Source organism: Motacilla alba, chromosome 3 (assembly GCF_015832195.1).
Source record: "Motacilla alba alba isolate MOTALB_02 chromosome 3, Motacilla_alba_V1.0_pri, whole genome shotgun sequence".
NCBI lineage: Eukaryota > Metazoa > Chordata > Aves > Passeriformes > Motacillidae > Motacilla > Motacilla alba.
The window spans coordinates 14,806,062-14,832,569 of record NC_052018.1 but is presented as its reverse complement, the minus strand read 5'-3'; the positions used below and the strand labels follow the sequence as shown (position 1 = coordinate 14,832,569).

At 35.6% G+C, this 26,508-nt stretch overlaps 1 protein-coding gene across 7 annotated transcripts in view; it reads right to left on the bottom strand.

Moving 5' to 3' along the window:
* Positions 1–26,508, bottom strand: part of ROCK2 (Rho associated coiled-coil containing protein kinase 2) — a 104,597-nt gene that overhangs the window by 10,472 nt on the left and 67,617 nt on the right. Inside the window, exons 7-34 of one of the 7 annotated variants that reach the window (XM_038133742.1) lie at positions 25,262–25,400; positions 23,498–23,589; positions 22,537–22,696; positions 21,885–21,948; positions 21,716–21,727; positions 20,054–20,133; positions 19,608–19,656; positions 18,747–18,882; positions 18,527–18,618; positions 18,032–18,278; positions 17,607–17,713; positions 16,794–16,953; positions 15,962–16,122; positions 15,390–15,574; positions 14,184–14,253; positions 12,749–12,852; positions 12,451–12,637; positions 12,025–12,118; positions 11,815–11,909; positions 10,977–11,156; positions 10,591–10,759; positions 10,032–10,208; positions 7,547–7,617; positions 6,501–6,589; positions 5,714–5,792; positions 5,250–5,511; positions 4,406–4,619; positions 1,032–1,144 (exon numbers count right to left, since the gene is read on the bottom strand). In XM_038133742.1, the coding sequence (XP_037989670.1) occupies positions 1,045–1,144; positions 4,406–4,619; positions 5,250–5,511; positions 5,714–5,792; positions 6,501–6,589; positions 7,547–7,617; positions 10,032–10,208; positions 10,591–10,759; positions 10,977–11,156; positions 11,815–11,909; positions 12,025–12,118; positions 12,451–12,637; positions 12,749–12,852; positions 14,184–14,253; positions 15,390–15,574; positions 15,962–16,122; positions 16,794–16,953; positions 17,607–17,713; positions 18,032–18,278; positions 18,527–18,618; positions 18,747–18,882; positions 19,608–19,656; positions 20,054–20,133; positions 21,716–21,727; positions 21,885–21,948; positions 22,537–22,696; positions 23,498–23,589; positions 25,262–25,400 (3,575 nt within the window). In that variant the 3' untranslated portion in view covers positions 1,032–1,044. Of the gene's footprint in view, positions 1–1,031; positions 1,145–4,405; positions 4,620–5,249; positions 5,512–5,713; positions 5,793–6,500; positions 6,590–7,546; positions 7,618–10,031; positions 10,209–10,590; positions 10,760–10,976; positions 11,157–11,814; positions 11,910–12,024; positions 12,119–12,450; positions 12,638–12,748; positions 12,853–14,183; positions 14,254–15,389; positions 15,575–15,961; positions 16,123–16,793; positions 16,954–17,606; positions 17,714–18,031; positions 18,279–18,526; positions 18,619–18,746; positions 18,883–19,607; positions 19,657–20,053; positions 20,134–20,432; positions 20,499–21,715; positions 21,728–21,884; positions 21,949–22,536; positions 22,697–23,497; positions 23,590–25,261; positions 25,401–26,508 lie in introns of all 7 variants that reach the window. The other 6 variants (XM_038133741.1, XM_038133747.1, XM_038133745.1 and 3 more) reach the window with 6 other exon arrangements.

Below are 26,508 nucleotides of genomic sequence, written 5' to 3'. Positions count from 1 at the left end.
CCCTTGCAATACATGAGGGTGAAGTACAATATGCCCAGTGTAATAGTTACCTCTAAAGGATTAGTGATCAGTAAGCTTTTAATACACAAAGATGCAGTAAATTTAATTAAGATAATGCTCATTACTGTGAACACTAAGCCAGTTAAGTTCTGACAGGAGCTGGTTCCTCAGTTCCTTGAGCACACAGCAGAGGAGCAGCCCCAGTGCCACTGTTATACAGCTGAGACACATCTCACATACTGTTTAAAACAATTCTTAGGCATTTAACATTTAGGGTTTTTTTCCGTGTAAATATAAGATTGCATCAATGTGTGAAAATTATCAGATCCTGAGGTCTATAAAAAAGGTAAAGCTATTTGCAATACATCCAGAATTAAGCCATGGGACAAATCAGATCACTGCAACAGCGGGATCTTTCTAAAGCAGTCAAGGAAACCACACCATGGAAGCTGCAAACCCGTTTGTTTACATAGTTTTCAAATGCGTGGTTAGGTACCCAGAAAGCACAGCACTGCAAAGGAAAGCCAAGTCAAATTCACTTCAGAACAGAGGTAAAAAAACAAAATGCAGAACTCCAGTGATTTCATGTCTGCTGGCCATAGACCAGTTTATATTCAAAGCTCAGAAATAAAAAGTGTTTGTAAATACCATGTCTACTTCAGTTAAACATCCAACTGCTACCATCTCCCTTTTATCCTTCAAATATGCAATGCTGAGGTTCACAGTATTAGCATTAGAGATGAGCAAAGACCCAGAAAACAGCAGTTTTGGGGGTTTTTTTTTCAGGCAGGCAGACATGAATTTTGAAAAAAAAATTCTAAAATTAGAAAAATAAAAACACTGGCAAAGGCAACAACTTTGTTTTAATGAAAATGACTCTTCTAAAAGTTCAATATGATGAACAGAATCTCATTTTTCTATTTAAAAATTTAAAATGAGATCTTGTATTTTCTCTGCTTTGAAAAACAAAATCCAACATAGCATGCTGTATTCAAAGGCAAACAAATCCATTCTTCTCTATTTAGATTTACCCCTTATACTTCTTCAGAAATCAAAAACATCGTCATCATCATCATCATCACCATCAATATCATCAACATCATCAAAGGACCAATCCCAGTCCTTAAATGCCAGATCAAGTAATCTGCAACAGGAGGGTTTGATGTTTAATGAGTGTCACACTTCTATAAAAGACTTGAAAATTCCTTTTGCTATCAACTAAACCTTTTTAACTGAAAGACTGTTTAAGGTAGGTGGGTTTGTTCTTTTGCCTATCACGAGTATGAAGATTCAGTTAGTGTTCATGTAAGTTAAGAATATTGCATTCATTGCAAATTCATCTCAAAAATCATTCCATTCAATATAAATCTCTTATCATATTGATTTTTCCCCCTGGAATTTCAGTAGGAAAGACCAACATGTACCTTTTATAAAATTATCTGCTTTCTGGTTTGTTGCTGTTTCTTGGTGACTGAGGTGGTTTTATGGTCTCCTGCTATCCCCTTCCAGACAATAATGCAAACCTAACAATTCTTCCAATAAAATCAAGTACTTTTGAGTGCTGAAAAGATCATTGAATAAGATAGCACTTCATCTGAATGTACAAACAAATACAGCAGGATTTTACTGTATCCCAAATACAGGGTGATTACACTATGAAGCTATTTTGTAGCTCATTCTTTAAAGTTAAGCAATGCCAAAAAAGAGGATGTATCAACTTGTCTAGGCCTCCCTGTCTGTGCTCCTTGTATGGTCACTATAGAACAAAGAAGGCAAGCAAGGCAAACCCTGTTAGCAAATGAGTCATTTTACTTATCTGCGGCATTTATTTTGGGATGGGGTGAATCATTGTCTAGAAGTACTCATCATCTCTTTCTGTTCTGGTATCTTAAGTACTAACTTTTCAACTGCTACAGCTACAACAAAAGAAACACAGCCTAGTCATCTCTCCAGTAAGCTGGAAGGATCCTAATTAGGGTTGTATGCCAAGCATAGGATGCAGGCATGGAAACCTCACCCTAAGAGAGCATCAATATAAACATGTTACATTGTTTAATACAGTTAATCACATGTTTTAAACAAAATGGGTTTCAGGGGAATTTGTATTTTCAGGCTTTAATCTATTTAAACCTTTAAATGTGATATAACCCTGAAAAGGCTCAATATTAATTTGTTACATGAACTATGGCTATTACATTTAAACAATTTAGTAGGAATTAAAATACATTAAAGTTGGGTTTTTTTTTCAATATGGAGTTATCCATTTGGAACAATCCAACCAAATGGCTAAGCAGAAATTATATGGTCTGTATGAAAAACTGGTTTGCCCTTTCTTAAATCCTCACCAAAAAATCCAGCCATGAAAACCTTGAAGAGACCTTCATTGTGTGAAATTCCTAGCAGGGACAGCATTTTTAGGACCAGGCAGCTTGGAAGGGACCTCAGGAGGTTTCTAGCCCAACCTCCTGCTCAAAGCAGGGTCAGATACAAAGCCAGCCCAGGATGCTCAAGGCCTTGTCCTGTCAGGTGTCGAGAGCCTCCAGGGATGGAGCCTGTCCAGCCTCACTGGCCTCCCTGTCTGCATGGGCTTTTCCTTCTCCAGCTGGATGTCTCTGGGTTCAGGGGAGCCCCTTGTTTCTCACCACACAGCACCAATGAGCCTGGCTCTCTCTCCTGGATACCCTCCCCAGAGGCTGGGGCAGGCTGCTATGGGAGCCCCTGGACATGTCCATCAGCCAGGCTGAGCAAGCCCAGCTCCCTCAGGCATCTGCTCTGACCATCCTGGTGGCCTCTGCTTGGTCCTTCCCCAGTGTGCTGATGTCTGGCTGGAATTCGGGGGCTCAGAGGTGGAGGCAGTGTTGTGCTGCAGACTATGGAGTGAGCAGAGGGGTATAATCTCTTCCCTCAGCCATCCAGCTGTGCTCCTCTTGGAGCCTCCCTGGCTGCCAGGGCCCACTGCTCAGTCCCTAGATTGAACTGACAACTACATCTTCATTCTTCATAAATTCATAAAGGAAAATTGACTATTTCATATGGTAAGCCGTTGCACAAAAGCCTCAGAGAAGCAACGCTGAGATATAAATTTACCATAGCAATTGACAGTTATTTATGAGTATATGGTTTCTAATTAAAGGTGTTTAAATCCATACAAATTTCCACTGGTTTGACAGACCTGCATTATTCTGGTAATAGGTGACATGACCTCATAGAACTACACTTTTCATCTGTTAGGTACATTTGTGAGGCTAACTTGGAAACTTAAACTGAAGAATTACATACTTTACACACAAAACCACTCATCCCCCTCCTTCTCCCACCAGTATAGAATGGTAAATACTATGCTATGAAAGCGTTTTGTACCAAAGTTCAAGACTGAAAAAAGGGTATTGGAAGAAAAAGAATTATTTGCAGAACACCTAAGAATAGCTATTGAAAAAAAATCAGAATTTATCATATACCTTTATATGTTAACAGCAAGAAACAGAGTAACACCACTAAGTTAGACTGTAAACAGTGTGCAGAAGTGATCTACTTGTCCCCAAATTGTCATGAACGTTTTCCTGATTCATGCTTTCAGTCCTATCACTGATAATTTGATTATTTTTGCACAAAGAAACTCTTCAATAATTCATCCCTAGAAAATGATTTAAAAGCTTTTTTTCCTTCATGATTATAACAAATCTATTAATTTGAAATCCAAATTATGAGGTCTGATTCTCTTTAAAATATGTAAATTAAATCACCAAAAATTAGACTGTATGAAGGTTGGGAGGAAAGTGAAATTAAATTACTCTAAGTCCTTCCACTATGCATTTCCACCCATTAAAATACCAGTATCTGTTTAAGAACCTTATGCTTCATAGCATAAGGATGTTTTGTGGTAATAGTGGCATCACAGCAAGAGTGTGCTTCCCTGCGTGCACCACTGTAACTCTGGCCACTCACCCAGTCCAGGTCTCACCCAGCCAGCCACCTGAGACACTGGTGCCAATCTGGTCACAGAAAAAAGGACAGCAATCCTGTCCAGGCACTGCCCAATTAACTCTCTGGGGAAAAATGTTAAGCCTTTGCTAAACTGGAACACTGCGATGAACAAAATAAGTGAGACCAACCTTTTCACAGGCTGCCAGCACTGGGAACTGAAAGAAACAAATATAAACTAGTACTGCAGAATGCTATCAACTTCCACAGCACAGCACATAGGATTCTGCTCCTTTGAAGGGATCCAGCAGTAAACTAATGATTTTTGTATGGACAATTTTTACCCAACTGGAAGAATCGGATTAGACTATTCTTTTAGGAATCATGAGACATTAGCATGAGTCCTTCTACCCTGAATAAGGAATTGAAACCAATTGTAGTAAAACATCTAGAACAATAAATTAAATAGCAGCTCCTGTGTCACCTTGGCTTGTTTGGAGGAAGCTGTCGACTTGGTCGTCTGATGGACTGGTTCGGCTGTACCTTCATGGAAGTTCTGGGAGAAGATCGAGCAAAGGGGTCTGGTGCTGGAGGCTTCTTGGGTATTTTTTTCACCAGTCGGCTCACCCATTTTTGCTGTTCTTCCGTAGAATTAGCTAACAGTAGTAGATTCTTTGCCGTAGAAATATCATAGTACACTGTAATAAGATTTTAAAAATAAAAATGAATATTGTTATTATTCTAAACATGTCCCCCACATCAAAAATTAGCTGTCAGATTAGCATACTCTCACACTTGAAGCAGAGAAATCAGCAGACAGGTGAAAAGTAAAATGAGCCAGTAGGTTTTGTGGCTGCTGACAGTCCCTCGTCCTTATATTTTGAGAGCAACAACTCAGTACTGCAGAAGATACACAATCAAGTGGAAGAAAACATGGGTAATGCAAAGAGGTGTGACTGAGACTAAGAAATTATATTATGTTGAGTCACAAGGAGCAACCTTCACCAAATGTAACGCCCTCCATAATAGCTCTGTTGTTTCCCACAGCAGAGCACAACACACAGTGTGAGCACCTTACAGTCACCACACTCTGCTGCACAAGGATGACACCACAACAGGTACATGCACACCACAGTCATGTGCCATGAACTCAGAGCAGAGTGATCCTCATGGAGACACCCTCAGAAAGGGGCTGATGGCTATGTACTAACAAAAGACAAACCAACCTTTATGTTCAGTTGGTGTCAGACCATTACCAGAATCCTTTGATCTATTAGAATGCCTTGTGACTTCAGCACTATCTGCATATTCAAATACTTGCTATTTACCTTTGCAAGGCGCTATAATCTCTTCCTTTTTATCCATGTGATCTTTGTGACATTTGATATGGCAGCGGCGACATTCCAGAGCAGGAGGAGGTTTAAACATGTGCCACAGGGGCTTCATGCAAGCTTCACAATTGGTTGGGAAGTGGTAAAGAGTAGGTATAAACTCATGTCCTTTGTGACAAATGTAATTTGACTTCTCTCCCATGGGCTCCACAGGAAATTCCTGTTCCTTTTTGCTCTCTCCCTCATTAGCATACAGGATCTAGAATGAAAGCAAAATAATCTCAATACTCCAAGATGGCAAATATAAATTCAGAGTCATTATCTAAATACAAAGATTGAAGAAGTACACTAGGAATGATTTATCAATCATTTTTTAGTAAATATTTCATTAGACAGTATTTTTGACAATGTCTGAAATGCCATGTCTATTACACTAGAAACATTAATTTATTAATGAATACCTGGAATATCCTAGGAATTTCCTTGGAATCTGCTCTGTACACATCAGTCTGAGTGACTGGTCGGACATGGAAGAGTTTGCTATAGGAAATTATTTCAATAAGGACAAAAATTAATGTTACCACAATGATAAATGTGACAGATTAAGTTAGGATACAACATACCACATTAAGGCTCAGAACCATTAGAGATTTGTCAAATTTGTACAGATTTCTAATCACTTGGTAAAGCCCTGTCTTTCAACCCTGCACATGAACTCCCAAAAACCCTAAATAAAAAGAAGTCACAAGCATCCAGCTACATTTGTGGAAGCACTGAGAAACCATCATCAAGTGACTTTAATGGCTGCTGGCACCTTTCTAACACAATCCTGTCCCCATGCTCTGAATAGCCACATTCTGCATTTATTAAGAAAATAAATTAACTATATAACCCACCTGTAAGGCCATGTTGCAAGAGAAAATACATGAACACTAAAAATGGTATCTTCTCTGCTACAGTTTTCATTACATGCTCTGCTCCCTGTGTGTGAGGAAGGTCTAGCTGAGCTAGTGGGGGCACTTCAGTTACACCAGGGCTCAGTGCAGCTCTCTGGATCAGTCTGTTCCTCCTGCACCAGCGCCTACAGCAAACCCCACTCTGCACCACAGTGGGTCCAGCTCTACAGTTCAGATTAAAAAAATTCATGTCCCATGTGATGTTGTGCTCCCAGACTGGACCTCAAAAAGCCCTTTGGTCACAGCAGAGTTCACCTATAAATCAGAAGGAAACACACATGGCAATACTTACTCTATATCCAATACCATATGAGGATTAGATTGCTCTTTATCTTGTTCACTGTCATAGAACAGGATCTTCTTGCTGCTTACAATTACATACTGTTAGGAGACAAAAGGATAGAACATGTTTTAATTCAGCTCATCATAGATGTCAAATGTGTCACAGCAACTATCTAACACATATGTTGTAGCAATATTTTTCTACAATTTGATTAAATGGTACCTAAATGGACAATGGTAGTACAGTATACTAAGTCCATGCCAAGGAATTCATTGCATAACAAACAAAATTCTGATTACCTGAAAAATCAAGTTATACTATCAGATTAACTGATTTCTAAACATATTTAAATATCTATGAAGAAACAAAAATGAAGGTCAGAAAGAAAGCAGGATATAAGCTTTTCCTTTCTATTTTATTGATTTAATTTTTGCTCGGACTGGTAGAGAGAGTAACTGTCATCCTTTGTCTATTTCAAGTGTGCAGGTCACAATTAACAAGGATCATATTTTAAAAGATCACTATTTTACTTACCAGAATAGCTAGCAATGTTCACTAAAAAGCTAATTACCTAAAAGATGTCCTACTTCCAGAATTTTGCCTAGAATTAAACGTATGGCAGCAGTAAGGAAATTTGTATGAAAATGTGTATGTGACATTTTGGACAAAGACTCATCAAAGAGGTTGCTGAGAAGCAGTAAACAAATGAAGGCTGCACAAGGAGGAGGAGTAGGTTTTAGTCTTATTTCCTAAATAAAGAAATTGTCAAGAGCACCTGTTTCCAGACTCTGCCTAATTCCAGCTGTGTAATACTGCTGGGAATGCTTATGGCATGTAGAAACATTTGAGGACCATGAATGACTGTTCTCACCTCTGGCTATACAAAGAGGTGTCTTAAGCTGCTCCTCTCAGATGTAGCTATACCAGTTAACATATTTTATAAATTTATGTAATGAGAGAACACAAAGAAAAGAAAAACTGAAGTGTTGAAAACCTACAGTAAGTTTAAAGTTGAACCTATGCATGAAACAAAATAATAAATCTGGTTTTATTACCTTTTTAACCCACCCAAATTTTTTAGTGTTATTTCTAACAGGCATTGATAGCCAGCCTTCCAATCTTGATTCTGAAAAAGAGATATGTATTAAAGAACAGACAAAAAAAATTTGACACTACTGTGCATTTTAAAAGTTATTGAGCATCAATAGTAAAGCAAGAGAGCAAACATGAGAAGATGAACTATTTAACAGCATGAGATCTTGCCAGGCTTACCATGGTAAGTGTTCAGGAATACATTAAATAATGTACCACTGAATACAGCCAATAACCAGCAATGCAATCACAGAAAGTAGTAGGAGGAAGAGAAAGAACAAACTTGCAATTATAGCACACACATTCCCTTTAGTAATTTTTTCATGTCTTAAAAGCCTTATGTCTATTGACTGTTACCTTTTACAACAGCACCTAAAGATATTAGTACAGACCACACAACATCCAATCCAAGACCAAAAAAAAAGGCAAATTACCACCACAAATAACCTATATACCCCACATGCTGGGAAAAATGTCAGTTTAGTATTCTAATTCATACTTTTTGGTCTGTAAATTTTTCTTTTCTCTAATTCTGCCTGTATCTCCTAGGCTTTCTAATTCAAATAAATAATTTTTGGCTAACCTTTAGGCCTTGCCTGAATTCAACTGCCCTTTCACACACTTGCAGTATTTTATATTACACTGGCACATTTGTCAGATTTGATTTATCAAGAGTATTGAGAGCTCAGCTGTTGTTTGACACACACATGTCAGTAGTCACCAAAAGCTCAACAGGATCACCCTTTCCCAGTGCTTGGTAATACATGGGATCACATACCCTTCCACCCTATTTTTGTAGCTGCACGTAACACAAGTGTTTCTTCCCCCTATGTTTCATTAAGAGGAACTACTTAATTGCAATAATATTTTTCTAATGTGTTTCCTACCCTAGCAGATAACCTCTACTACTGCTGAGGAATCTCGAAGTCAAAAATAGTGAAGTGTAAAGCATTAACAAAGACAAAACCATGAAACAAGCAGAAATATACTCCAAAATTACAAAAACTATTTTTCTTCTCATCAGAGGGCATTTGCAGGTTCCTGCCCATGTTTAACACAGTGTAACAAATAATTACTAGATATTCATAGAATTCTTTTGGTGTTAGAGAGACTTAAAGCAAGATACACAGATACACCTTGTCTTCAATGTTTATTGCCCTACAAGCAATGCTGTTGGGGACCTATTGTAAAACACATATCAAGTTCTGTAACATTTGTTTTGCCTCAGACCTGCCACCTTATATTGTTCCTTTCAAATACACCTCATAGAAAGTGTAGCAAGCATAAGGCTGATGCAAAAAAATAGTATATCCCATATCCAGGAAGCACAAGTAGAGGAAAAAAAAAAAAGCATGTTTCTCCTATTCCCTAAAATATGATTTTCCTATTTTTCTCTGTAACCTGTAATACAGATTAAATTGGACAAAATGGAGAGCTTCTCATTATACTTCATCACTTCTGGTGTCCCTTCAATACTAACAGATCAGGAAAAAGGGCAAAATATTCTAAACTTCTCAAAGTACATGTTTATAAACACTAGGAGGGGAGTAACAACAGAAGACACAACCCTACCTCAAATATTTTGTAATTACATCAGCAAAAAATCTCATCTTAGCTATGATTTTTACTTTAGAACAAAGCAAATCCATGCACATACCACAACAGCAGCTAACAAGGAAAAAAATATGTATGTATGCAGGTTTCCTTTCATTAGAAGCTTCAAAGCAAAAATCAGAGAATGAGGAAAATAGAGGAAATGCATTATTCTTTACTCTAGTTTGATGAAGTAATGTCAAAATACCAAAAAAGGTTCTACCTTCAGTGTAAAGGTATTCACACTTCAAAGGAACCTCATGTGAATTACAGAAATTTCAATGCAATAAAAAACCCACCTCAAACATTAACACTAAAGAGAAGCTTTGTTAAAAGGGTGTATGTGTAGTCATATAAAATGAATATAGAATTAATAAAACAGGGCCTTATCACTCATAATATACTTTTAAGGCAAAACAATGTCATTTTCAGGACAACGAATCTCTACAAGAAAATCATATATGTTTAGATGTGAGGAGTTAGATATTCCCACACTTCACTTAAACACAAAGGTTTGACTTTTTTGGTGTCCAGTACCTTAGGGTCATGCAGAGAGCTGCAGATACTGTGTAGAAGCTATCTTGAAAACAAGCCATGAGGCTCATTTATTCAATCCCTCAATAAAAATTGTGGGTTTATAACTGTCAGCAAGCATTTGCAAACATTTAGAGAAAACAGGCCAGTTATTTGTTCATGCAAACTTTCTCATGTCTTTGATGGCAATGTTTACTGCTGCTGCAGTGTGTTATCTGCCAGATTTGGTTTATGATTCTTTCACTATGTATTAATAGTGTTAGTTCTGAAACAAAGAAGAACACAGTAAGAACAAAACCAAACAGTTCTCAGGGATGTCACCTGTGCTATCAACTTCTGTAGGGCTGTGGGAACAAGACAAAGGTTCTTCCTCTGAGTCAGAATCGGAATCAAGAAGCATGCGAGAACTGGAAGGCTTAGTGGCAATACTGACAGAGGTAGAGGAGTGCTGATAGGTAAAGGACATGGATTCCATAGTGTGGGATTGAGTGATATGGACTAAACATAAAGCATGAAGGAGGAAAAGTAGAAAAGAAGTCAAAATAGAATCTCTAAGAGAGTATTAGTTTTACATTTTATCACATACACACAATAATTGCAAAGTAACCACCATAATAAAATGAAAAAATATTTAGCTCTAATGGAGCACAATAGAATTTTTAAAAAAATTCTTTAAATAAATGTAAGGTGAAGTATTACAACAGACAGATTTAGTTAGCAGGTGAGCAAGTGATCTCTATCAAAGGATCAACAAGATAGTAGAAATAGATGAAGATGAGAATCACAGAATCATCAGAGCATCAATTTAATACTCCAGTTTCTATGCAAAAACACTGGTATAAACCCAGTTAATGCAGAAATATTAATAAAATGAACATACCAGGGAATCCATCATCTGCCTCAGCCTCTCCAGGTCCACTGCCTATGCTACTGTTGTCCAGCCCAATGTGCAGTGACTGCAGCTGGGAACGAAGCTGTTCAATGTCACTGTCTTTGCTGTCCAGAGTCATCTGCAGTTCAATCCGTATCTGACTCTCTTCTGCTATTTGCTGCAGGAATAAATGGCAAGATTTCCTATTATCACAATATCTGGTTACTCAGAGAAAATTATGCAGAATTTGTAGCCAATCTCAATATACATTCTGTGTATTTCTTCTGGTTGGGGAAATTCAGAAATAGAGATTGGATATGCTACCTTAAAGTCTGTATCAATACTAAGATTTTACAGAAAATACTGCAATGTTTATATTTACAAAAGGATCTTACTGCCTGCATTTCATTTATTTCTTTCTGATATTTGATCATCATCTGGGTTAACTTTTCTCGTTCAGACTTCAGTTCCATATGCAGCTTCCTATTTTCCTTTTCCTTCCGCCGTACATCAGTGTCAGCTCCACGTTTGACTGGACCCTTCCGATTCATGATTTCAGCCAATTTATTCACAGCCTTCCCATGGGAAAGAAAAAAGTGACAAAAACCACACTAGTAAAAATACAGAAGTTGTGAAGAAATAAAGTCTTCTCTCCAGCTATAACCAGGCACTTCTAACTATAAACTAAGACCTCTGCAATCCAGTACTACAAGCTTGCTTTAATTCAATGTATTACACAAAATATAAAAGAAGGTAATTATGTCATTTTTACTCGAAGCAAGCCTTAACTGTGTGAGCACCTTCACTCATTTAAATAATCCCTTCCATCTTCACTAGATAGACTCAAAACATGTCTTTGTATTAAAATGCCACTTGTTCTAAACAAGAATCTAGATTAAAATCAGAAATGTACTTCTTTATAGAACTTGTAGAGATATGTAAATCAAGACTGAAACCAGTAATATTTCAAATCATTTGACAGAAATGAAGGCCTTTGCTGGTGGAATACATCTGGATTAGAAGTTCTTGTATTCTGAATCATAAGGATCCAGTTTCACTACACTGAAAGTCTACTTAGAAGAAGGAAAAAAAACCCCAATATATTTTCTTTCAGGGGAAAAACAAATAAAGCAATACTGGTATATATCAATAGTTTATCATGGAAACTATTCTATTAAAAATTATTTGATTCATGAACACTGTGTCTACATGCATTTGAATATATTTGCTTACCTGGGTTTTTAATGTTCTTTCATTCAACAACTGTTTCTCAAATTGTGCTTTAATATTTCCTACATTTGCTTCTTCTTCTTTTAGCTTTGTAATTTCTGTAGCAAGGTAATGAAAAGAAAATCTATGAAAACTCATGACAAATGCATATAGTACTATTAAAGAAAGTAACTAGTTTCAATTTAAATCCCATTTGGTTCAGAGAATACGTACGTTCTTGTGCTTCCTTCAGTTTATTGTTTAGTTCTTCTTTCTCATTAGCAAGGTTAGCCACATCACTAGTTAGCGTCCTATTTGCTTCCTCCAACTTAAAAAAAAAAAAAGGACACGTGACCATGTAACAAAACTCATTTGGCAAACAAAGCAGCATTACAAGACAGAAGGAAATGCTGCAGAGTGAGACCAGGATAAAGATAAGAGGACTTGCTGTAAGAGGGGTAGGGGCACAGAAGAAATAACGGTCAGAGAAATGCATGGAAGAAACACAGTAAGAGATTCTTGAATTTCAATCATAAGAAATAAATATTTTTAAAACATTACATATACTTGTATATCTCTTAAATCTGCTAAAGAGTAATGGATAACTCAAACTGCAAATAAAGCTCAATGTCTACCAAAATTACAGATCATGTAACTCACTGAGGCTATGGTGGCATCTTTCTCAGTAAGTTCCTGTTTATGCCTCGCCATCATCTCTTTAATTTCCAGCTCTTTCATAATCTTCTCTTTTTCCAAATCAGAGTACTGTTCTTCAGCAATGGAACGGGCAAGTTGTTCTGAATCTGCTTTTGTCAAAGTAATCTCTAGCTGAGCAGCCAAGGAATCTCTGCAAATTATTGATATATACTTTTAACTTGAAAATGGGTAGGGAGGAAAGAGAGCAACAAAAAGCCATCCTGATCTTTTATGCATTAGTAGTCCAACTAGAAAAACCTACCTCTCATCCTGTAACTCTTGTATCTTTTGCTGCATTTCTTTACAAATTTTGGTCTTTTCCTCACATTCTTCTTTAAGTTCTCGAACTTGTGTCTTATAGAGAGTCTGGAATTTAAAGTTGGAAAGAAAATTATGTGATTTCTATACTCTTGAAGGTCCACAAAATTTATACAAGGTGACATGGTATGCAGTTCCTTAATCATACTAATTAGAGTATAATTGTGCAATGGCTTCTTGAAACTCACCTAAATGTCATTATCATTCACAAATGTGCTTTGTGAGGTTATTTTCCTTTGTTGTTTTTCCTTTTTTAATTTGTATATATGTGAAGGGGTACATGTATGATTTATATTTTCTTTGTTTGTATACATACTGCTAAAGATACTGTAAATGTGAAAATCACTATTTTGTACAGAATCAGAAGTATCAGAAGCAGAGAAAATAATTAATTTCTTTTTCTCTACTATTTTAAATCGTTATCTCATGTAATTAGGCGTGTGGAGTTTAGATTCTAATCATACAAATCCATAAAACCAGTATGACAGTTAAAGAACAAAAAGAAATACAGGAATAAGGGAAAAAACAATTAGAAAATAATTTGAAATTCAGAATTTCATGGAATCAATATAAGTTTAGAACTCTGAAGAAAATGAAAGAAACATTTTATTGCTCTGTCCATTCAAATGACTGACTACAGGTCAAGTGACAGATGACTCTAAGTGTACTTACTGCAGGGATTTCAAGACAGATTGTCTCTCTGGCCCATCTACAGCAGTCAACTGACCTCAATTCTCCCTTTCTTTCCTTTATTTTTGTGTAAAATTTTCATCTATAAAACTTTAGGTAGGTCTCCTCCTCACTGACCTAAATCCACAACGAAATCTTAATTTTTCATTAATATTGAAACAAGCCTTTTAGCATCTCATACAGTGTGACTGGCTGTGCACTGTTAATAAAATTGACCTCCACATGCCAGTGATGATGATTTTTAATTATGCTACTGATTTATTCTGGTGCACCTTGCCACAATAAATGAAAAACTCTCAACAGATCACTACCAAGTTTGGTTGTAATGCAAAATTTTCTTCTGAGCTGTAGATGCACACGTATTGTCACACCACATGAGAATACAACTCTTCTCTATCATACAGCATGGAGAAGGCTTGAAATATGCACAAGATGATTCACACTGTAGAAAAATGAGCTGCTTGACTCCTCCCTCTAAACTCCCCTACAAAGCTGCATTTCTCAACATGAGCTCTTTTGTGCTGCTCAGTGATCAAGATCAAGGCAGCAGACAACACTGGAGACAGGCACAAGAAAAACAAGTAGCTTTGGGTTAGAGATGTGAAATGTCTGATGGCTGAGGGGGAAGAAGAAAAGCTAACGTACTCAGTAAACAGATTAATATAAAAATAAAGCAGCATGAAACATACTGAGAAATATTGCTCAGCTTCTAGCTGGTCTTGAAGCTCTTTCATTTGTCCATCTGCATCTTGACGTTCCCTAGAAAGGAAGAACATGCTTTAGAGATATGAAGGTGTTCCAAAGCAGTAAACAGAAAAGACAGCATTCATACTCTTGAGATCTCCGGCAATTTCTTGACCTAAGTATCATCAGCTATTAAACCTGAAACTTCCTCTGAGTAGCAGCTCTCTTTTTCACTTGTACAGCTGAGAATACTGCACTAATAACAAGTCAGTTTAATACTGCTAACACACTAACTACAACAGTGTCACAAAGTTTAATGGGTAAGAGACACTGATAAAGTAAACAGCCACCAACAGAATCTTCTTTCCATGTAAAATGTCACTGATCTGACTGGTTTTATTGGGTCTCTTGTTTGCTAGAGCAGAGTGTGTGAATGTCTGTATTCCTTGACACGCGTATTTTCTTGAATTCATCTGTTGTTTAAACAACAGTCAGTTCCATAACAACAGCAATGTAGCAGAAAAGACTTCTGCCAGTGTTCCAGATTATGGCCACCTTCTACATGACTAACTGCATCTTGCTGACAGAAAGCCAAAGTACAGGGAGACAAAACATGCAAAGTCATAAAGGAGCTAGGATTAAGATTCATCTGATATGTGTGGTAATCTGGTCTTTTCATTCACAAGAAAGTTCTTTATTTACTTTCCTTACTTCCTATCAGGTGCAAATAGTACTTGTAAAACCTTGAAGAACTCCTATCTGAAGATTCAACAGATGTGTTATCTGTAGTACTAGGTATTTCCAATGGCTATGCTTTGTAGCTCTGCAGCAGCATTCATTTCCAACTCTGATAAGCTCTCCTAGACTAATAATTCCAGTAACTTTCCTCTTAATCGAAGTCCTACATCATTAAAAAAAACTACCTAGACCTTCAGTTAAATAAGTGTTTCTCTGAAGTTTTCAGACTCATATTTCAGTTAAGATTTTCAGGATAACAAACATATTTTAATACAAAGCTATAAATTGCTGAATCACTAGGGCAAGTCACAATTAGAGTCACTATAAATTATTTTAAAGAACAATTAAGTTTTGCACTGTAGAATAGCATATTCTTTGCAGCGATTTTTTAAAATTAGTTTTGCTCCCAGCTTTTGTTCCAAAAATATTTCAAATCAGTAACATGACTAAAACATATAGAGCAACTTGCATACTTGCGGAGTTCATTGTTTTGCTTTTCCAGACTTAATTTGATTTCCTGAAGGTGGTTATTCTCCTGTTTTAGCTGCTTCTCCGACATTCTCAAGGTGTTGACCTGCTGTGTTTGCATCTTGAGGTCATTTTGAGTGAGACAGCGCTTTTGTGTTTCTTGCTCTATTTTTAATGTCAAGTTTTTTACCTGAAAAAGAAGGAGAAACCTGTGAATTTTACAGATCTACACAGGAAAACAACATTTAAACAGTCTCTAATTGACTTCCTTTACATCTCCTGGTAAATCAAAGCTGCTTCCTGAATAAAAGCATTAGCACACATTAAATTACCTAGTTTTTCCATGTCAATCTCACAGCATTTACCGCTATAGAGGACAAACCTTTTAACATGAATAATGCTGAAATACATCAGAAAATGACACCACATTCCATGATTTAAAGTTTCAAAGGCAGAGAAGGAAAACTTTGTTGTCATTTTCATTCACAAATATTCCTAAATACAGCTATAACAGGAAAAATACTAGAACATTGAAAACAAGGTTTGACTCAAGACTCCTTTTGTCAGTGCTCCTTACATCTTCACTCAGTATATCCTTTTGCCGAAGGAGCTCATTTATCTTCTGCTGCGATTGCTTGAGATCACAGTCTAACATGGAGCGCTGCTTCTCAGCTTCCAACAGCCGATTTTCTACTTTCTGCTTTAAAGCTCTCTCTTCCAAAAGTTTCTTTTCCATTTCTGTGAAGTAAAAGATATAAGACATCAGTGAAGTGTAAACAGCAGATTTTGGTGGCCAAAGGGAAGAGGATGTCTATCCTGTACTAACAATAAGCCACGTGTTTTTCCTTTTAAAACTGAAGAGAAAGACTACTTAAAAGTGATTAATTAAAATTTTCACAGTAAATACACGCCCAGGGGATGCTTTTTCAAGCATTTCTGACACAGTTATTTCCTACTTTTGAACTTGTAGATAACTTCCAGTTTATCTGCAACACCTCTGAGATGAACTAAACGGGTGGAATTTTTAAAATAAAACATTTAAATCAACTGTGCTCTGTGATAATATAAAATCAAAGAGTTGAAGCTGTTTGGGAACCTGATATGCCAAGTGACTCAGTCAGCATTACTGAATAATTCTTGCTTCTTTTGAAGATCTGCATGCTCACATTTTTTGTGAATGTTCTGCAATTGGAAGGACAGGATCTGTAGGTCACTTTTTAATTAGCTGCAATAAACACAAGCCATTTAATTCAAAAGTAAGAGCTATCTTCTGGATTTTTTTGCCAATTATCCTTCCCTTGAAGATATGTCAGTTGTCATGAGATGCACCAGAATATGCACAGTGAAAGATTATATTATTTACTTTGTACAATTCACACCTAAGTCCAACTGTGATGTCAAATACATACCTTTCATGGCTTCAGATTTTGCTTCCTCTATAGACTCATAGATCTTATTTTTGTCTGCTAATCGTGCTTTTGTGGCTTTATGTTCAGCTTCCTCTTGTTCAAGGTTCTGCTGCATAACTTTAAATTTATATGTCATATCTATTTCCATGTTGCTCTTTTCCTGTTAAAGAAAAAACAACATTGAAAGAAAACATTAAATACACCAGGTTAGTGCAGAATTTTGAACAAGAGTAACATGCTGCTTGGAAGCATGCTTGGAGTAGAAGAGAGAAATCATGCTAAGGAACTGAGAACTCATTTCTATTAATTTTTTTGTGAACACCAAAGTGCTTTAAAAATGTACAACAACATCCCCAGTTGCAAACAATTACAGAATTACTGCCTTAACAGCCAACATTCTGTAGGAAGAGCAGCTCAAATATTAAGTTTATTGAAGAAATTTTTCAAGCCTTTTGTTTCAATAACAAATTTGTTTAAAAATCCTATTAGCAGAGGCTATTTTATTTTTGGCAATAATGAGAGTTTAAAAAAACTCCACACATGAAATGAAATGTAGCTATTGTACTGTTAAGGTACACACCAGAGTGAATAATTAAGTACTTAAATACTTTAGAAGTAAAATGTATCATGATTTTATGGGAAATTATATATATATTTCCCCACTTCTCAAATTGGAAAAAAAAATTTTAAAAAAAGCTGAAAACAGAGCTTATATTTTGTATAGGTTTAGTTGCCATGTCTCAAACAATAGAAGTACAAATTCAGAAATTCTGTAAGAATGTAACACCAGTGTTCATTTAGCAGTGACGTTACCTTTTCTAAATCTGTGAGCTTTTCCTGCAATTGCCTTTTCTCCATTTCCAGTTTGGCTAATGCACTCTTTCCATTTTTCACTTCTTCTTCAAGGCTAGATATTCGACCTTAAAATTACGAAAATATTAATGAGGCTATGGTCAGTGTGTGAAAACAAGACTTATTTTATCTATTTAGAGATAACAGTTTTTAAAATACAACAGCTTCTAATTCTGACTATTAAGAATGTCTCCTTTTGGGGTGATTCGAAAAGTTTTCAATAATGTTTTATAGATGTCACCACACAATTTTCCTTAAATGCTATTCACAATTATGTAATGCTTTATAAAACAGCACACTTAGCTAGTCACAGTCTGAAACTCAAGTAACACCACCCACACCAGAAACAAGAAGCAATCTTAACTTCAGAAGATTTGCAGAAATACCTTGTAAATCACTGATAATCTCTGATCCATGACTTCGATCTCTCCTTTCTGATTCTAGAGCTGACTGAAGATTGAGATACTCCTTCTCCAGTTTGAGTTTTGCATTCTCTAGCAGGCAGTTCTTATCTTGTAGTTCTCTATTATTAATTTCCAGCTGCTGGATTTGCTTTGTGCTTTCTGTCTGGTTCTTCCTTAACCTGGCTGCAGTATCAGACTCTGACCGCAGCAAAGAATTGGCTTCATCCAACTAAGATTGATAAAACATACTTCAGAAACAATTAAAATATAAAGCCCACTATTTCTACTACAGAATACTAGGTTTTATGGATTAAAGAAGTAAGGAGTATATTTTAAGATTACTTATGAGCACCAAAACCTAACAAGAAAGAACAGCTTTTAAAACCCAATTGCACATTTCAGATTCCTCCACTGTTATCAAAATATGTACTTCAAGCAGTGATTATTTTAAAATATACATATATAAAGCTGACATACCTGTCTTTGTAGTTGATTGATTTTTTCATTGGATATTTGAGAGTTCTGATTCCTCTTTTTTAAATCTTCAAGTTGGTCTTTCAAACTGTTAACTGCAACAAAAACAATTCAACATTGTTAATCACTGTCATGAAAACACTTCAATTGGAACTATAACTTATTTATTTTAAGTATTAAAAACCCACATCAAAATGGAACCTTCAAGCATGGTTCAACATACCCTCATTTTCCAAATTGCGTTTCTTATCTGCTTCATGTTCTGCTTTCCTCTGGTATTCTGTATTCTTATGCTGAAGGAGAGCCTTCTCTCTCTCTAACTGCCTGACTGCAGACTCTACATTCTTCCTTGAAGTTATCTGGATATATTTAAAAAAATACACCACTAATTACACACACAGGAGTGGTATTCTCTTACGATAAAAACACAGCTCATGCACTCAGTTTAGTCTGTAATGGAGGAAGCCAGTCCACCTGCCTGCTGCAAATCCTACGTATCAGAACACGTGGTCAAATCCAGCCCAGGATGTCTACGGCCAGGAGCTTTGCAATTTAAATACTGTTTGATCGTCTGAATTTGACAAACCTGGTAGACCTGCCTAAGCAGTCACTCTGGGAGCAGAGAAACACACATGTAAAGGTAAGGAAGGTCTTGACATGTACCTGCATGAGCCATAGCCACACATCTAAATTTGTAGAAGCAGTAAAGTGCAAAGCTGGGTAAGAAATAGGGTCCTTTTACTAACACCAAACAATCCAAAGCATGGTCTTTCTCCCCTGGAAACACTATTTTCACACCTTCAATTTTTAAAATCTGTATGAGATATCTGTGTCATGCTGTCTGCCAACTTAAAAATATGGTAGAAATCTAGTTCTAGAACGAAATGTGCAGTTACAGTACAGAAATCATCATGAAAATATTTTAGCAATGACAACAATTTCATGCTTTTGAACACCAAGAAATCAATTGGTGTTATTTACTATAAAACATACAGCTACTCAAAAGCAACTTGCTGCTATTGAAGAGAAAAATCCACACACAAATGATAAAGTTGTAATTCCAGTAAGAAATCTATGGCCTTACCTCTTCATCGAGCTCTTTCGCTATCTTCTCTAAACGAACACTTGTAGACCTGAACAAATTTGAAGAATAATTTTAAACCCTGATGATAATACAGAAATGAGAATGTTTGGATGTGTTTCACTAATTTTATATATGGTGCTTTTGTCTCATTATTTTTATGCAAGATATTCTATTTTAAGCAAAAACATGAAACCTCATGGACTGGTGAAATCACTAAACAGTGAGATTCTTATAGGGAGTAAAAGCAAAAAAATCCTCAACAAACCCCCTGAAAACCACTCCAGTAGTCACAGGAGTAGCAAGAATTAAGCCAGCAACTTACAGTGAGGTCTGCTTGTAGGGTTGGGAATCCCCAATGTGGATTAAAATGCTTTCAAGCATCAAAAAAACAAAAGGTCTAATAAAACATCTTTATAAACATACCAAACATGTTGAAACATTCTCACCTGTACTTCTGTTCTAGTTCATCTTTGGCTTGTAATTCATTACTGAGCTGTTCTTCTAGCTTGCTTAGTTTTTTCTGAAACTGTGTAAAATGTCAAAAAAGCATGGCCCATGCATAAAAATACTTTCACAGAAAACAAATGCAATTCAATTAAATAAAAAAAAAGGGAAAGTGAGGAAAATTAATTCAATTTTTCAGTATATTATTTTAAAACCATCACTAGAAAGTTACATATTTACAAGGTATTAATTTTGATAATTTTGAATATATGGATTTATAGCAGCAAAATTTGCTGCATACTGAATTTAATTGAACCATCACAGAATTATGTGCCACAGATTGTGAGTCATTAAATTTATATGGGCAAAAGACATTTTTACCGGCCCCTTGTTGTGCTCTGTAGCCAGAGACTTTCCACTGGAGCAGATGTTTTTGGATAGCATTTTCTAAATGAAATGAAAAAATAAAAAAGGGGTGTACATGACCAAATTGGACAATATCAGGTAATATGGCTAAACATGTTCTATGATCTCACATAAAGAAGAATTTCTTAGTCTCACACCATGGAAGCTAATAAAAACTTTGGAAATGCTTTGGTTTGCTTACTAAAATATTTTTAAGAAGTAATTGTTAGTCTAGTACCCAAATATTCATGAAATAAATTATAAGTTTTGGATTAATCTCATTACTTCAGGCTTTCAAACGCATTTATTTTCCTCCCTTCCTCCTCTTCCTCTACCCCCTAAACATGAAATGTAAAAATGTGGTTTTCCAAAACACTTTATAATTGTTACAATTAGAAGATTTTCACAACAGGAACATTGAAAAGGACATCAAAACCGGAGATTTGTTGCTTGAGAAAATACAAATAAAATAAGTTGTCAGAAGTGAAATGCAAAATTTTACAATCTGCATTTACTAACACAACATAAAGCAAACATCATGAATGTGACCATATGTATTTTAAACAGCAGTACCATTTCTATTTAAAAGGTGAAGTCTAAAACTATTCATCTATTCATCAATGACAGGAAGGAAGTGGAGTCTAATAAACTTGTGCATTTAAATTTATCTGATCAATACATAATGCATTTCCTTTATGTATTTTTTTTAAACTTTGGAAAGGAATTATAAGTTTTAAGAAATCTTAACAACATACTATCTACACTTGAATAATACAAATGTTTAAGTAACATAATGAAGTAAGTATATGAAAATACCATTGCTCTTCCTGTCATGCAAATTTAAATTCATTTGTCAATCTTCAAAAGCTGGATAAACAAGCTCCATATGCTCCAACTGGAGTATGATTTAAACATTCCTTTATCCCGGCAGGTGACAATTTACTTTTTCAAACTCTGAATAAATCAGTCATGAATCATTAATGCAAGTGTGGGACCTTCACAAGAGCAATGCTGTCTGTAGGAAACAGAGCCTCACACACTGGCTTTCCAAACAAATTCTGGATGCAAAAAGAATTTGAGAAAAATCTGTATTCATTTATCTTTATATTACAGTACCTTAACACTTGATTACAACTGTTTCAAAATACAATTGGTTTACTGCTAACAATTTGGTGAATAAACATTAAAGATACTTCACATCCACATAAAATTACAAAGGAATTTTTTTATTCCTTTCATAATTCAGATACTATACTTACCTCTTTGCTGTCCTGTAAATAGAAAACATCATTTTTATTGAGGATCATTAAAAGACAAAGAGCTCCCCACAAAACTCATTCAACACTTATTTTAGACTTTGTCTTTTCTTAACAGACTTAACAAAATTAGTTAATCATCCCATTAATAGTAAGGAAAAAAGGCACTAACCTCATTTTTACTAGATTGCACAGATTCGTTTTCTCTGCAAGACTGAGAGGAGTCACTTAGCAACCTGTCAAAAACAAAAACAAATCCCTCCAGCTCCAACTCAAGTTTTCAACAACTCTGGAAACCTTGCCATTTTAATAAATTCTCTCAAATCTCAATTTGTCCTGTGCTGCTCTCAGAATGAAGCTTGTTTCATTTTGGTGTTAATGCATCTTTCTGATTTGAATCATTGCTTAACAGAACGGTTCCAAAACTACAGCAGCTTGAAATTTTTTAATTAATACAATTATTTCTTGATTATTCAAGATGAATTCTATAAAGTTATTATGCTGTGTAATCTTTCTTCTAAAATAACAAATAAAAAGAAATTTTACCAAAAAAAAATTACAAATCTATCAGAATTTTAACCCTAATTGATTTTTTAAGATATTGTATAATTTTGTGCATATGAAAATACATTGTTTAATCAGAGTTATCGAAATAACTGAAAGAGTAGCAAATTATTTTACTCAAACTTTGCATTTTGTATCTTCACAACTGGACATTAATATAATACAAGGAATAAATTATATATTTAGAGTGAAAAAAAGAAAGAATATGAGAAAAAATGTGCATACATGTTTTTTAAAATGCATATTAAAGTATCACATACAAATTGTCTCTGTAATAGGTAAATCCTATGAAAGGCAGCTGGTTTCCCACGAAGGCTTTGGGGATTGGAAAGGTCTCCACGTCTCCCTTGTCATCCTCAATGTCATCAAAATTACTGCTATCTATGTCACTGCTAAGCTCAGGAACAACAGGAGCAGCAGCTGTAAAAAGGGGGAAAAAGATGCATTTCACTCCAAGACTCAGTCACTTACTATATACAGGTATCTCTCTAGTGTTAAAAGACTGTAGTATAAGTTGTCCTTAAATAACTTGGAGTTAAATATGTATTAACCAGACGGCAGATCTGGAAATATTACTATGAACTATTTTTTCTAGAGCAATCTATTTTTGTATTCGTTGCCTAATGCATAGACCATCTAGTATGCAAGACATATTTGCTCAGGTAATCACACTTGAGAATATAACTTAAAATACAATAATAATTTTTAAACTTCTTAGTAAATATATAACTTTAGAAGTTATGACAAGCTTATGGAGAACTGACATACTTTGCTTTTTTACCTAAAGCTATCAGGTTCTCAATACCTTACATGAAAAGCAGTAAAACTGACAAGACCACTGTCAAACTACTGTTTTAACTACCAGAAGATTAAAAGAAAAATGAAAGAAAACAAAAAACAACATCAAAAGAACAAAAATCCCGAGAAACAGAACCTAACATGCATTCCTTTTAGTTAAAATTCTGAACCCTCCAATTCCATTGTTTAAAATTGAAACTTCTGCATTAAAAACATGATAAAGGTGAGATAATTCCAGTAGGAAAAATGCATATTTATTAACCCTTCCTCATATAAGGTTTTATAATACAAGTGATAAATATGAATGTTTGAGCAAGATTCTTGATAGACAGAAATTACTTTGTTTATACAACCGGAAGTTTTTTTTCATTTCTACTATTGTAAATACTGAATAAAATAGAACTGTTAACCTGATTTACTTACTCTCTCGAATGTTGTCCCAGTTCCACTGATCACTTCTGAAGAAAGGGTGATGCTTTATTTCTTCAACCCCATTTCTCCCAAGTCGCACATCCCTAAAAGCAATTGATCCAGAGTCACATTAGGAAAAAATAGCTGCTTTTTTTTTTTTTTTTTAAATTCTCACTTGTTCATAAGCAGCAATGAAACTTTCAGTAAATATTGTCTGTGTTAACCACACAAATGGTCAAACAAAACCAAAATTTAAAAACCACCAACCACTAATCTGTAGTTTCTTATATAAAATTTACTGATTCTTAGCATGCACTCTGCCTGTGACTGCTAAAATGTCCAGAATCTGGAGTCTGCCACGTGGGGAGTAAAGCAAGAAAGCAAGCACTGAGGCAAAAACTAAGAAAAAACTAAAAACACAAACAAAATCTCAACACCCTTGGGGGAAATAAAACTGCAGAACTTTCGTGTCTGCCAAACCACATGACAGACCATAAGACGCAAGTGAAGGAAGGTCTGACTTGCTGCACAGAACAGTTATTCAAAGCTGGACTAAAATAAATATTCTAAGAATTCCATCCTCTGCCCCACAACTAACCCTGACACGTCTCTTGCTGATATTTGCTGCGAAGTAAATCTAAAGTCCAGCAAGAAACTTTTAGTCTGAACAGAGGAGTCTCTTGAAACTACATACAAGAACAGGACATGAAAACAATGCAAAAAGAAGCCATAAATCACAGGGTCAATGTTTAGTCCTCCTATAAGTGCTTCAACAGCAATCACGCAGCATCTGTTTCAAATAAATTGCTCGAGCCCTGTGTTAAATATAAACAGGAAGAGGGACACACGTAGTAGAAGTCCACCTTACTACATTTACCCTATTAAATTCTAATCATATTTTCTCTCTACCCTTCAGCTACTAAGGGTGAAAAATGCTGTTAAATAAAGCACATCCTTCCTCACCAACCACAGGCTTGCTCACTAGAGCAAACAATCTCTCCTCAAATGCAAAACCCATTATAAGGCACTTTGTTTTCCTAATTCCTCCTTCTATAGTGGCCGGATGCCCTGCTCCAGCCAAGTTCAGGTGATCACAGGAAAGCATAAGAAGGCATCATCAATCCAGAGTTAACTGTGGACCTACATTGTTGTTCTTTTAAATCACTGAAATTGAAGATTATCTCTGCTTTCTGAAAGTAAACAAAATGTAAGTGTTCAGGTCAAGAACAAGCTTATACAGCTTAATTTCAATAAGTGGCTTAGCTCCATTAAGGGGAAACTTCTAGGATTTTTTTTTTTTTTTAGCCAAAACAATAACCTTTCAGGTTTGTTAGCTATATTTACCAATTAATGCAACAAACCAAATGAAAAAAAAAATTCAAACATTTTAAGTAACCTTAAATAAATTCAGTAAATACATGCTTACTTTCAGAAAAGTATTTCCTTCTACTTCTTTTTAGTAACATCCACATAGACATTGAATAAAACGATTTTGTCCCTGCCTTGGAGGTTACAAATTACTTTCAGCCTTACAAGATTGTTAGTGCAATTAGATGGATTTGTCCAGCACAAACTGTGTTGTTAACAAGAGCTGTCAGAACTGCTCATAGAAATAAAACACAATACCTGGAAAAAACACCTCAAAAGAAAAACTAGAGAACAGGAGGTTTGGCAGAAGAGATTTGAACAGAGATCAGGAGAAGTAGGAGAAGGAATTAATTTTCACAATATACCATCCAAAATAAAAAACAGTGCCAGAACAGTATGTGCACTTACCTATCAGTTAAAAAGGCACAGATAAGGTTCTTTGCATGCTTGGAGATTTCCACATCATCAGGGAAATGCAATGAGTTCTTATGATCCATAATTTTACTATATGTTCCTACTAGAGAGTCTGCGTAAAAAGGAGTATCGCCTGAAAATAAAACAGTAAACTGGCTGTGATTTTGTATCATGTTTAAGTTATGTGAGTTGAATAAGACAGAAGAGATAATGAAAAGTCTATAAGCAGTTTACCTAGAAGAGTCTTTTATTAAGAAAAAAAAAAAACAAACTGGACATGCAGTGTACAAATACTGTATACTACTGAAAATATATCCTTCCCTAAAATGTCTGTGTTACAAACTACACCATTTTCCATTCTGTCTATGCCTACCAAAATTTTGCCAGGTGAATTACATCTTTTGTTCTGCCTTAAAGCTCTCAATATATTTTCTAATTTACATAATGGCCGACACCCATATGAATCAATCTTTAAACATTCCAAGGGTAAAACGGACCAAAACTCATTAAAGACTTGCTCATGCACATTTGTTGGAAGGAATCCACCAAAGCTCTCTGAAGACCATTTTAGAGGCACACAGATCTATCCTCCCTAAGGCATGGCAGCTCTGAGCAGGAGCCTTCCCAGTGTGTTACCACATTGTTAAACCCATATTAATAAATCTTGTTGACTGACAAATTACATCAGCTTGAGTGCTCATATTAACATGGCAGGTGGCTTTTAAAATAATAGACTTTTCTTACCCAGAGGTTTCCAGCCTAGGCTGTAGTTAAAGACATTTGCAAAGGAACTAGACTTAAGAAAGGTAAAACTGGGGCAAGTGAAAAGAATAGGCTGTGATAGAGGCAACTGACAGTCAAATTAACTGGCAACATTCTTTACATAAAAATGGTTTGGGTCTGTAATCAAGAAGCTGCAACTTTCACAGGATTCCTTTCTCCCAACTAATCCCTAGGTTTAATAGAGATGAACAACCAGTCATGTGAGCTAGGTTCTTTCCTCAGTTGTGGTGTGCTGCACGCAGGCAGGAATCACCCAGCATTGCAAGCTGCAGCCTTCCAACAAGGAACTGAGCATCTCAAAAGTCACGAACATGAAAAAATGTACAAACCAATGGACAACAACCATTCTGCTTTTGAAAGAACAATCCTAACTTTTGTCTCTTTCTGTAATTTTATAGAAAAATAAGAAAGTAGTACACACCAGCTTGAACTTGACTTCAGGACTTTTAGTAAATTTA